The sequence below is a fragment of the Akebia trifoliata genome, chromosome 15 (assembly GCF_017979445.1).
Source record: "Akebia trifoliata isolate Shusen 1 chromosome 15, ASM1797944v1, whole genome shotgun sequence".
In the NCBI taxonomy this organism is placed as follows: domain Eukaryota; kingdom Viridiplantae; phylum Streptophyta; class Magnoliopsida; order Ranunculales; family Lardizabalaceae; genus Akebia; species Akebia trifoliata.
The window spans coordinates 19,143,156-19,154,457 of NC_141389.1; the positions used below are offsets into that span (position 1 = coordinate 19,143,156).

At 35.9% G+C, this 11,302-nt stretch overlaps 1 protein-coding gene across 4 annotated transcripts; it reads right to left on the reverse strand.

Annotated features, from left to right (window-relative positions):
- Nucleotides 1-352: 352 nt before the first annotated feature.
- On the reverse strand, nt 353-11,059 carry LOC147384507 (ultraviolet-B receptor UVR8-like). 4 transcript variants are annotated; one of them, XM_086425532.1, is made up of 12 exons: nt 10,768-11,059; nt 9,975-10,048; nt 9,806-9,890; nt 9,051-9,182; nt 8,752-8,955; nt 8,376-8,621; nt 8,145-8,188; nt 3,083-3,265; nt 2,714-2,804; nt 2,017-2,060; nt 1,794-1,929; nt 353-1,466 (listed from the first exon to the last, which is right to left on the reverse strand). In XM_086425532.1, the coding sequence occupies exons 1-11, from the start codon at nt 10,976-10,978 to the stop codon at nt 1,807-1,809; spliced, it is 1,437 nt and encodes a 478-aa protein (XP_086281658.1). In that variant the 5' UTR covers nt 10,979-11,059; the 3' UTR covers nt 353-1,466; nt 1,794-1,806. The 4 variants fall into 4 exon arrangements, with proteins under 4 accessions (XP_086281658.1, XP_086281657.1, XP_086281660.1 ...); XM_086425533.1 differs by having other exon boundaries at nt 369-705; XM_086425531.1 differs by having other exon boundaries at nt 353-1,929.
- Between the last annotated feature and the right edge of the window lie 243 nt (nt 11,060-11,302).

Sequence of the window (11,302 nt, forward strand, 5' to 3'; positions counted from 1 at the left end):
ATCACCTCAACTCCTCCTTTGAATGAAACTTTGGTATATTTATTGTTTACTCAAAAGGGTGAAAAAGTAATCACTCTGCAAGGCTAACAGATTGACTTATTTTATTCGATTAAAATTTATCACCTTTGGGCATTCGATTCAATTCTAAGGTCACCTTGCCCAGTCTATAATTAATTGAAAAAGATTCTCCTATGGGCTAATCCCAATCTCCTAATTAGGACTGCTACCCTAAATATTATTGACTTAATGCTGCTCTTTTCAATCAGCAATCTTGAGAATTCTCCCTATGAAAGAAAGGATGTGTTATTTCTGACTAAATAGTTTGAAGAAAAAAAAAAAAAACACTTAATTGAACTCTTGAAAACTTCAATGGTTTGGCCTACTTACCAATCATAAATAGAGATTGAAGGGATTCTTAAGTGTCTCTACGTAAGGATATTTTAACAAATAGATGTGTATGTTGATGAATAGTCAAGGGTATGTCCATTCATGAATAACAACCAAGTATAAGGCTTTTACAATAATTTGATCTAGCATTCACAAACAGCAAAGTCTCAAATTCTGCAATTACTACATTTTACAATGATGTGCAGGCATAGCAAGTAGGGTCATAACTTTAAATTCCTCCAAATTCCTACCAATGCTGAAAAGAAGAAACTGGTCTGAGCAACTTCTGCATCTAGCACATTTTCAACTTCTAGACTTCTGCGAGAAAGGAAAAGCCAAATCACCACCAAACCAAATCACCACCAAACGATAATTTTATACCCAAAGGGGCTTTGGGAAGGAATAAGTTTTCCACTCTTATCAGAGATCTATAAATAGAATAAGAGGTCTTGAATTTATGCCAACATCTTCTTCTCTTTCAAGCTCACCTTCTTGAGATGTATTTGAAAAAAACTATTTCAGACATGACAAGAGGTACAGTGCTGATCCAGTAGTGGTGCTTGGTTAGTCTCACTTCCACAAGGTAGAGAAATGTTTGTTAGAAGTCTAACTACAGTAGGTAGCAAGTGTGTTCACCCAAGCAATGCACTTTATATACACCGACCTCGACAGGTTTATCCAATTGAATCCAACACACGACATTGGGCTTAACAGTTAGGGAGAGCCTTTATTTCTTCATTCGTGTTCCTCTAGCTGAGTTCACTAAGAGAGATGAGCTTCATTGAGGTGATTAGAGTACAACTATGATCATTGACGCCTGATGTAACACTGATCAAACAAAGGATGGGCATGTGCACTTACAGTTGAAAATTGTCTTACAAAGGTATAATACCCAAATCCCCCAAACCATTTTGAAGTGTCAGGACTACGTTAAGGTTGAATTAATGCTTAAACAGGCTTCCAGAGAGCAGATATGGCCGGGCACCTAATGCAGCCTTCTCTTGTAATTCTTATAAAGACGTCAACCCGTGGTGATCATAGATCTTCACATACTGTGTATAAAAGATAATAGAACCCACCTGCATACTCTTATCTCCATTTGCTTACAATTTCTGGGCATCTTAAATTACAAGGGAACTATCTGGATTCCAACAAATAAAATAAATATAATGTACAATAGTTTTTTTTTTTTTTTTGTTGTACATCTCAGATGCAATTATCCTCGCATTGCGACAGTAATAAAGATGGGATAATCATGGTCTACCTTGACCAAGAAAGAATGGATACGTGCATATATGTATATGCATATACAGTGAACATGTATGTACATATACATAAACCATAAACATTGTGTATCAATCAAGTGTGGAAAGCTATCCTAACAAAACTGTGGAGCGAACCCATACCTTCTAAACAGACTTAAGTAGGAGATTCCGCCAATAGCAATGTATGCCACCAGCCACAAGCTACATTTTTAGGGAGGCAACCTTCAATGGGGACTTGTGAAGGAATGTTGCGGTCAATCACATCACCCAAGCCAAGCTGTGCCATGTAGCCAGAAAACCAAATTTAGTATTTAAATGTGGAATTTAATAAATTCATCGAAGATATGGATGATGAAAGTCATACCTGGCCATACTTGTTCCATCCCCAGCAGAATACATTCCTGTCTTCTGCAAAGATTAAAGAGAGAAGGAAAAATCAGATGTTTTACCAACATAAAGTTAACTCCTAACAATCTACTGTTGTGTCTGGACTTCCAACTCTCCCAAGCTAATGGACCTTTGTTCCAGGGGGTAACAAAATTATGATATAGCACAAGGTGTTTGCAATGGCACAATCAAACTCAACCAGTTCTCTAAAACAATCGATCCCAGACAGCCAGCATAACATAGAATTTCAATCTGCATCTGAAGGGTGCAATTCAAACCTATGTTACTGAGTTCGCTAGTATAGTAGCGAACCGTGAACTGGTACAAACCGAATGAGTTCAAGGTTCAGTTCGTAGTGGGTATGTCTAAAAACAGCGAACCCAACAAACCCCCTTATTTTGGTTAATTTTAGAGATGCCCCCGTGATTTGGTCAATATTAGAGATACCCCTTTGTTTTTAAACTGACTATATGCACCCTTGACTTGAGTCTTATTCTATGAGATTAACATAAATGACTTAAATATCCACCACAAACTACCTCTATGAACCGGGTTCGTTCAAGAGTGGCGAACCACGGACTGCGGCCTCAGGAATCCTAAATGACCAGTGCTTAGGCATGTAATCACAAGGTTAAAAGAGGATAATCCATCAGTTAAATAGTTTGAAGGCATACCGGTGATTACAGCACTGTGACGAGCACCACAAGAAACAGTTTTTGCGTGCTTATTTTCCATACTTGGGGCTTCCAAGAGCCTAGGAAGAATCTGAAACAAGCAGTTCAAGAAAAGCTAAAAACTTTCTGACCAGCTTCCACTAAAAATAACCGATCCAGGAAGAGAGAATCAAAGATGACTAAACAAGTGAAACGGTTGGTGAATATGCGGATTAGATATCCATGTATGTGTGATGTGTCCCACTATGTCAGGACTCTCTTTGCAACTGCCCAATGGGCACCTTACATGTGCACATATGATTTTTTATTTTTCCCATGGATCAAATAAAATACAGCAGTGCACAAATTGGGGATGGTCATAGAATGTACCTCAGCTTGATCGGAACCAGTTCCAAGCTGCCCAAACTGATTTCCACCAAATGCATACACGTCACCTTCTGCCGAAATGCAAACTGTATGCCACAGTCCAGCAGCAACTCCTTGTATCTGAATACCCAACAGAGATGACACACAAGCTGGGCTCAGCTCATCATCTGTACTTCCTTGACCACACTGCACAAAAAGAAAATGTGTTAAGGATACAACTCTGTAAATCTTTATGTGAGGTAAGAGAACATGCTACGACTAAAAGAAGGATAAGGGAGAAAATGTAACGGAAAAAAAAAGGAAAAAAGGCAAGTGTTCTCTGACTCTGGTATAGTGACCTCATCTTGAACATATTATTCTGCTTTTTTTTCTACACCTTTTACCTACAATTCCTACATATTGATCCTGGAGATGGTTAATATTTTGATAGAGCATGAGACAATCTAAGGATATAGTTGGGAAGTGCAGATAACAGAACGTTGGAAGCACGCCATTGGAAGTAATATAAAACCATGCTTGTGACTACTGCATCTTTCAAAGTACTCCAATTTAAATTCTAAAAAAGTAATATAAATAAAGAAAAAAAGTCTTCAGAAATAAGTAAGAATGTGTGTAGGCATCAAAAAATGGACTTCTCTAAAAGTTAACTCAATTAGCTAGCTCTATTGAAACCAGTATATCATTCGTGGACAGAATTCAACATCATTTAACTAGATTAAACACAGACACTACATTGTAAGGACTAAGGAGTATTCATACAACAATTAATGAGTGTCAGTCCTACTAGAACGCCACTTCCATAAACACACAATCTTGAAATGATACTTTTGTGATCCTTCAAATTTATAGCTTATGTGACGTAATATTCGTTATTGATTGTACCAAGTAGCTATCAGACCATGCTTTCAGAGCTTTGGTTTTTCCATAAATCACTCATATTTGACTTTTTCCTTGAGAACAGATTGATTATTAAGTGTCACTCATGTTGAATTCTTAACAGTGAGGATACATAAAAGAATATGAACAAAACCATAGCTAATGATACTTTTCAGAGCATGCCCAAATCCCACTAGTGTTGTAATCAACACTGATGATTAGGTAAAATGGTATTTGTTTTTTTTTGAAATAATATATTACACATTGCTATCATCAACATGAAAGTCCTTATCCCAAAAAGCTGGGGCCGGCTGAACAAATCATGTCCTCTATTCAATTTTATAGAAAGTCAAGACTTCAATTACTATAAGATTAGTGCTTAAGTACTTTGGAAATGTGAGTACATTTTAAAAGAAAGAACATTCTCTTTTCTAGCCAAAGTAAAAAAAAACATTGGAAATGTGTCACAATCAGTCATCATAAGAGGTATCAGACATCTAGCCTCCATCCAATGCTATTTATAGGTGCATTACATAACTGTATGTAGTTCTTCATGCATTAATCGAATTTTCATGTATGTACTTCATTGTTTTGTGTGATCATGTCCACAAAAAAAAGTGTGGCACTTGTATGAAGTGGCATTGTGAAGTTAACCTTGTGTATGATATTACATAATCTTTGTTTATTCTCACCTTTTATTCAGCTAACTTCACTCAATTACAGAACAAAAGAGATCAAGTCTTCTTGTTAAACGTATTTGTAGTTTATCTAAGAACACAATTTAGTTTAATACGTCATAGTGTATCATACCATAGCCTTAGCCCTTCCCAACATTTTTAGATCACTGATACCTATATTTCTTAGGTGTAATAAATTAGACACTTTTATAATAATAAACCATGCTCCTACTGGAAGGCCATAATCTCCAAGCATTGTCATGTTCGTGTAAATTAAACAATGTTGTACTCATCATTTTTGTTCAATAGATGTTGGACTCTTTAGTCCAATGTTATGGGCATTGGATCTAGGATGTTGTTTCTTAGATATAATTTTGTTCTAGGATACTTAGACACTTTCTTGGAATGCCGTATTGATTAAAGATGATATTTATGCAAGATACAAAGATCATATTAGAATGCAAATTCTCTTTTCCTATTATACTGTATTTTTTTCTTGTCTTCTAAGAACTTTACTACTTTGTTTTTCAACAAATTTTAGGAATATTTTGTCTCCCTAACATATAGAAGTCAAAATAAGAATCTCGTAATCTCCCTCCCTATGATTCATTTTCTCTTTTTGTCTATTGTTGCATTGGGTTTTCCACCAGTTAACTTACAATATCCTGCCATAACCCCAACCCCCATCACTAAATATAGTAAGTGAAAGTCCAAGAATCAATGCTTCACCTTAAGAGTTCTTTTGATCCATCTAGGTCATTCTTTCATACCATTTTCATCATAAATCACTTCTCCAATGTACACAATGGTAATATGTATGTATGTATGTATGTATGTATGTATGGGTCATGTTCGGTGGACATCCATAAGTGACAACTATTTTTACATCTCTTGGATGCCATCCATTTAACAAGATCCAACAGGATCTGGTAGTGTTGTAGAAAACATTGAAAAATGGATGAAATCAAGGTAGTTGTGTAAAAATAGTTGTCAGTTTTAGATGTCCCCTGAACATATATATATATATTGTCAGTTTTAGATGTCCCCTGAACATATATATATATATATATTGTTCGGGGGACCTTTACTATAACAGTATATGTAGGGACATGTTCGGGGGACATCTAAAACTGACAACTATTTTTACACAATTACCCTGATTCACCCATTTTTCAATGTTTTCTATATATGTAGCAAAGGAATTGACTAATATTCCATATTTGGTTACAAGAATCTTCTACAGTGTTGCTTCCACTTACACTCCCATGCTCATTACTTTGTAGAGGGACTCAAAACTCATTTGCAACAAGGCATCTACAATTTTTTACTCTTCACATAGCCTAAGGTCCAAATAATTTTTGGCACATGGAACTTGTCTTATCAACTTTACTCATTCGAGTACTTGTAAACTTAATGATAGACTTCATGAGCAAGCATTATTATTTATTTATTTACTTATTTATTTATTATTATTTGTAGATGTCCTGAGCAAGTTATGCCGACTAGGGGTGCACATTGGATTGGGTAAATCCGAGAACTGAACCAATCCGAGCCTTTTGGATTGGATTGGTTTGGATTGAGCATGGGTTGGTTCGGGTGCGGATTGTAAAAAAAAAAATCTGATTGATTTGGTTCGGTTCTGGATTAGGGGTATAATAAAACGAACCAATCCGAGAACCGAACCAATTTTTATATCTATTATAATATATATATTTATTTATTTAAAAATAAAATCCTTTCTTAGTTTCATTCTTCTATTCTCTATTTCTCTCTTTTTCAAGTTTGAAGAAAACATAGCCGTCGTTCGTCTCCCTCACTCACCTCGTCACTCACCACCTCGTCGGAAAACGAAGAGGTAACCCATCTCTCTCTCTCTCTATCTATCAACTATGTTAGTGTGTTAGAGGTAACTCATTAAAGTCTTCAACTTCATCTCCTTTGTTTTTTCTTTCTAACAAAAACTCATAAAAAATGTGCCCTCTTACTTTTAATTACAAAGCAACATGCAACATATGGTTTCAACTTTAAACAAGCAACATTTGGTTTTAAAAATGACTTTGATCTTCAATCATTCCTTACAAGGTAAGTATTAAATGATATTTATTTTCTAATTTTTTCATGATTTTTATTTTTAATGTGTTATGTGTTATGCGTGATGCTTTGTTTAATATTTATTTTGCCTAGTTTTAAGTTTTAACTCTTTCAATTTTACTATTGAAAATAATAAGTATGAGAACCGATCCAAACCAATCCGAACCAAGGTTGGTTTGAATTGGTTCAATTCTATAGGGTAATTGGATTGGTTCGGTTCCAAATTTATAGAACCGATCATGTTTGGTTCAGCTCCAATTTTGCCAAAATCCCAACCAATCCAAACCATGTGCACCCCTAATGCCGACCCATCAAGTGAAGAAAAAATCCACACCTTTTATGCTAATGTATCTTCATTTAATTGCACATTAGTGATCTCAAACGGCCCACCTCCAAATACATCTCCCATGAATTGCTACTAAATTTATGGTTAAGGACTCAATGTTATATTGTCACAAGGATTCAAAGAAAGACTATTAATTAGGGGTATCGTAAGATTTTTTTTATAGGTACATGCAAATTGTATTAAGAGTGGTCGAGGCGACTAACAACAATATACAAGGGTACCCAAACAAGAACCCCAGGCTACTCATGCAACAAATAACAAATCCAATCCCACCTGCCCATAAAATCCTCAAAGAAAACTCCTTTGAACTCGTCAAAGACCTTACACCACAAAACAAAAACCATTTTACAGACACAATTATAGAATCCACCGAAAACTCCTTTACTTCGAAGACACGACGATTCCTTTCTGCACAAAAGTAGATGTGGCTTCCATTTGATTGCCGATTGTTTTCACTGGTGCATCCTATACATGAGCAACTAAAATGCCTTTCTTGTGATAAGCATTTTCCTTCGGTTTATATTCAACCTGATTGAAGAATTCATGTAAATCTTTTAATTGAACAGGTCCAACATAGATTACGTGGTCAACCACTGATGGCGGCTCCCTACAAAATTAAATCTTGTAGATGGTCACAACACTATTCTCTATTCCTTTTTCACCCAGTTTTGGCCTCCTAGTATCCCTCCCCGCCATGAAGACCCTACCATCACATTGAAAACAACATAGATACACCACCAAGTACAGACTAAGAAAAAACCATTTACATTCCACACTATTCAAAAGATAATCCTCCAGGTAATAATGCTTTATTGACCAACTATCTCCTGGACTTCACTCTATCTTAATGATACAAATAATGGTGTGCTGTTGCACTAAACTTCACCATTATCTATCATAAATGGGGAAATAGACCAGTAAAACTAAGCAATATGAGAAAAAACAATGCAAATAGAAACTCCAAATCAAGGAAATAATTCAAACCAGACTAGCTTTCAGCACCTAGAATGGATGCCATAAACAACTCATGCAAGAGAATGCTTCAGTACAAATAGATTAGTATAAAGAACCTAACCTGTCCATAAAGTCCCCAACCAAAAGTAAGCAATGCTCCAGCATCTGTTGGTGTACGACAGAACATGGGAAAAAATATATATTATCAACCTTCAGCAAATAAACAATTGTCAATGGAGTCCTTGTTGGACTGTTTTTAAAGGAAATTTTATTTCTAAGCCTCCTTACAGGCCTAAAGGCAGATATAGAACACATAATAACCAGTAAAACAATAAAACCACCAAATGCAAACCTGTTATTACTGCACTGTGCCGACCTCCACAGGCGATGCCCCTCACATAACTCCCAAGAGCTTTATAAACCTGCCCCTCCGAAGCCATGCTTCCTCCAGGAACTGCTGAAGATCTCTCTTTCCCATAGATAGAGGGCTCAATGCAAGGTATAGGATGAGGAGATGATACCATACGGACCCGAGAACCCAAACCTAGCTGCCCTTCACCTCCATAGCCCCAACCCCAAACCTGACCTATATCTGAAACTTTGGAGAAACATAGAATGCATCAGATTATTGTACAACAAGACAGCCTTCCATAGCTTCACTTTTCATAAGCCAGCAATAGAACAAAGCCGCAACTATAAAGCAAACAAAAGCACATGTTTGGATTCACCTGATAATGCTAATGTATGGCGTCCACCGGCTGCAACAGTGGCAATTCTCACCCCAGGATTCAACGTTACTAGACATGGAAACGCTGAGAGAATTTCATCACCAGAAGATGAGCTTTCAGCTGCTTGCTTAGCTGATGATATTCTTCTTCGCTTCGTACTTTCTTCTCCACTAGTTGATTTTGACACCTGAGACTTAGGGCTCACTGTAATGGAGATACTTTTTACTTCATTAGTACGCAACAAATAAAGAGCGGGCTTTGTTTATTTCCCCTGATAGATAGGTGTTCATTAAAATCACCTTGTTCAGACAACAACGAACTCTGCCTTTCAAGTAGATCCTTTTCCATGCCCCCCACTGCAGATTGATCTCCAATCACCTTCCCCGTGGGAACACACTCTTTCCAACCCCATGTGTACACTTCTCCCATGTCTGCATTTTAAGAATGAAATGTCTTACTCCATTGCTCAAGCAAGTAATTAACAAGACATACTCTACAAATACCCAATACCCATCAAATACCCATTAAGATATATAACATGTCAAAAAATATATATAATTATTAGATAAAATTGAAACTTATTCATAAATATAATAATTTAACTTGTAATACCTTAACTGAAAGTTAAGATCAACAATATATTTTTGAGGCTTAGACCTATAGCTCAGTTGGTTTGACACATGACAAAGCAACTTTGAGGTCGTGGATTCAAGTCTAGCTTACTCATAAAAAAAATAAAAAGTAACTAACTAGATAGAAATTTTACAAGCCATTAAAGATTTTACAAATGTAGTATTACCTGCATAGAGACAAAATTCTCCAATTTTTTTTAAAAAGTCGCGATTAATTATCTATTCTTTCAATCTGAGATTTTAAACTTATTCACAAAGCTTTGAAAATAAATTATTTATATTATATTTTAGTATGAAATTTTGTAATTTTATTTAATATTTCGTTAACTAATAGTATATTTTTATTTTTTCCTGATTGCCGATTTTTTCAGACCTTTTCCCTTGCAGAATTTCTCAAATCCCAACTTTGTCACTATGATTACCTGTAACTGAAACACAATGTGCCCAACCTGCTGCAGCTTTCACTATTGAAGCTTCAGTTGGAAGAGGGAATGGCTCTGGAGTTTCCTTCATAAATTAAACAAAGGGTTATATGAGATTCGTTCAAAGAAGAAACTCAGTTATTTGGAAGATCATTAAGCACCACACTACCCCATGCTTCCCCGAAGTCACGTAGCTTTGGCCCATATCGTCCGTTGAACCCCATGTAATAAGTTTTCCCGAACCTGATCGAGCAAGAAGACTATGAGTTTTTAAACAATTATGTGACCCAAAACATTTGATTAAGAAGAAACCCAATTAATTACCAAACAATAACCCCCAAAAAAGAAATTTGAAAGAAAGAAATCTACTAATTAGAAGAAAAAAAAAATACTGGTACATAAACCATTAAAAGGAAGAGAACTTGAATTTTGTGAAGTAATTAATATTACCATCCTATAAAACTTGAACACTCTTAAATAACTCAAAGGGAGAGAGCTTTAAAATCTAAATGCAGAGATCCAGAAGACTTGATGAAGAAGAAACCCAATTAATTACCAAACAAACCAAAAAAAAATGGAAGTTCAATACTAAGATCCTGCAAAACTTGAACACTCCCGAAGTACTCAAAGGAAGGAGCTTTAAAATCTAAACACATCCTTCTCTTAAAAGAGAAAAATAAATAAACAAAGATTATAAAATAATTAAAAAAAGTTACTAAAAATAACCATTTTCACTTCAAGAAATGAATCAAACATCAATCGACACTAAGCAAAACCATCCTCTTAAACCAAACAACACAAAGATTGGAAAAAAATAAATGAATTTTTTCCAAAAAGCAATGGCAAAACTTTATAGGACTCCAATAGCTCAAATAAACACCATTTTCAATTCTGAAATCAAAAAAATTAAAAATTAAAACAACACGAAAAAGAACAGAAGAACCTAAGATCGAAGAAATCACCAGAAATCGCTGTAGCAAATCCACATCCACCACCACACACATCTTTCCATGAATCTCCAACTCCGACTGATTCCGGAAACTGGACAGACACCGGAGAAAGCAGCGGCGACCTCTGTGGTGAAGCTCCAGGGAGGTAACCCCACATGAACACCAAATCCTCTTTTATTTCCTCCATTTTCAGAGCTCCATCACCTCCACTATCGCCACTCATGGCGGTTTCAGAGTAGAACAAGAAAGTCTCTCTGTTACTTTCTGTGAGGTTTTTTATGGAACTTTTTTTTACTAAACTGTTCTTCTCCAGCAAGAAAGTGCCCTAAATTGTCTTTCACTTTCACTTTAAACAGAATCATATCAATTTCAAACAAATGGAAGCTCCACGTAGGATTGCCATGTGGAACATTCTATACACGTGGCGTACTTAGAACCGGTAGACGTCTCGGCTATTACTAGCCAGGAGTTCCCCAGAAGTTTCTGGAAGGTCTGCTACCTTTTCTGGTCTTTAAAGCTTTTGAGAGGTCATTATGTGTTCAACTGT

Excerpts from the sequence above, each read along its gene's own strand:
- LOC147384507 (XM_086425532.1), bottom strand. The coding sequence starts at position 10,978 with ATGAGTGGCGATAGTGGAGGTGATGGAGCTCTGAAAATGGAGGAAATA. Across the intron at positions 8,956-9,050 it reads TTCGTTGTTGTCTGAACAAG|TGAGCCCTAAGTCTCAGGTG; the intron begins GTGATTTTAATG and ends TCTCCATTACAG. Across the intron at positions 8,622-8,751 it reads CCATACATTAGCATTATCAG|TTTCAGATATAGGTCAGGTT; the intron begins GTGAATCCAAAC and ends GTTTCTCCAAAG.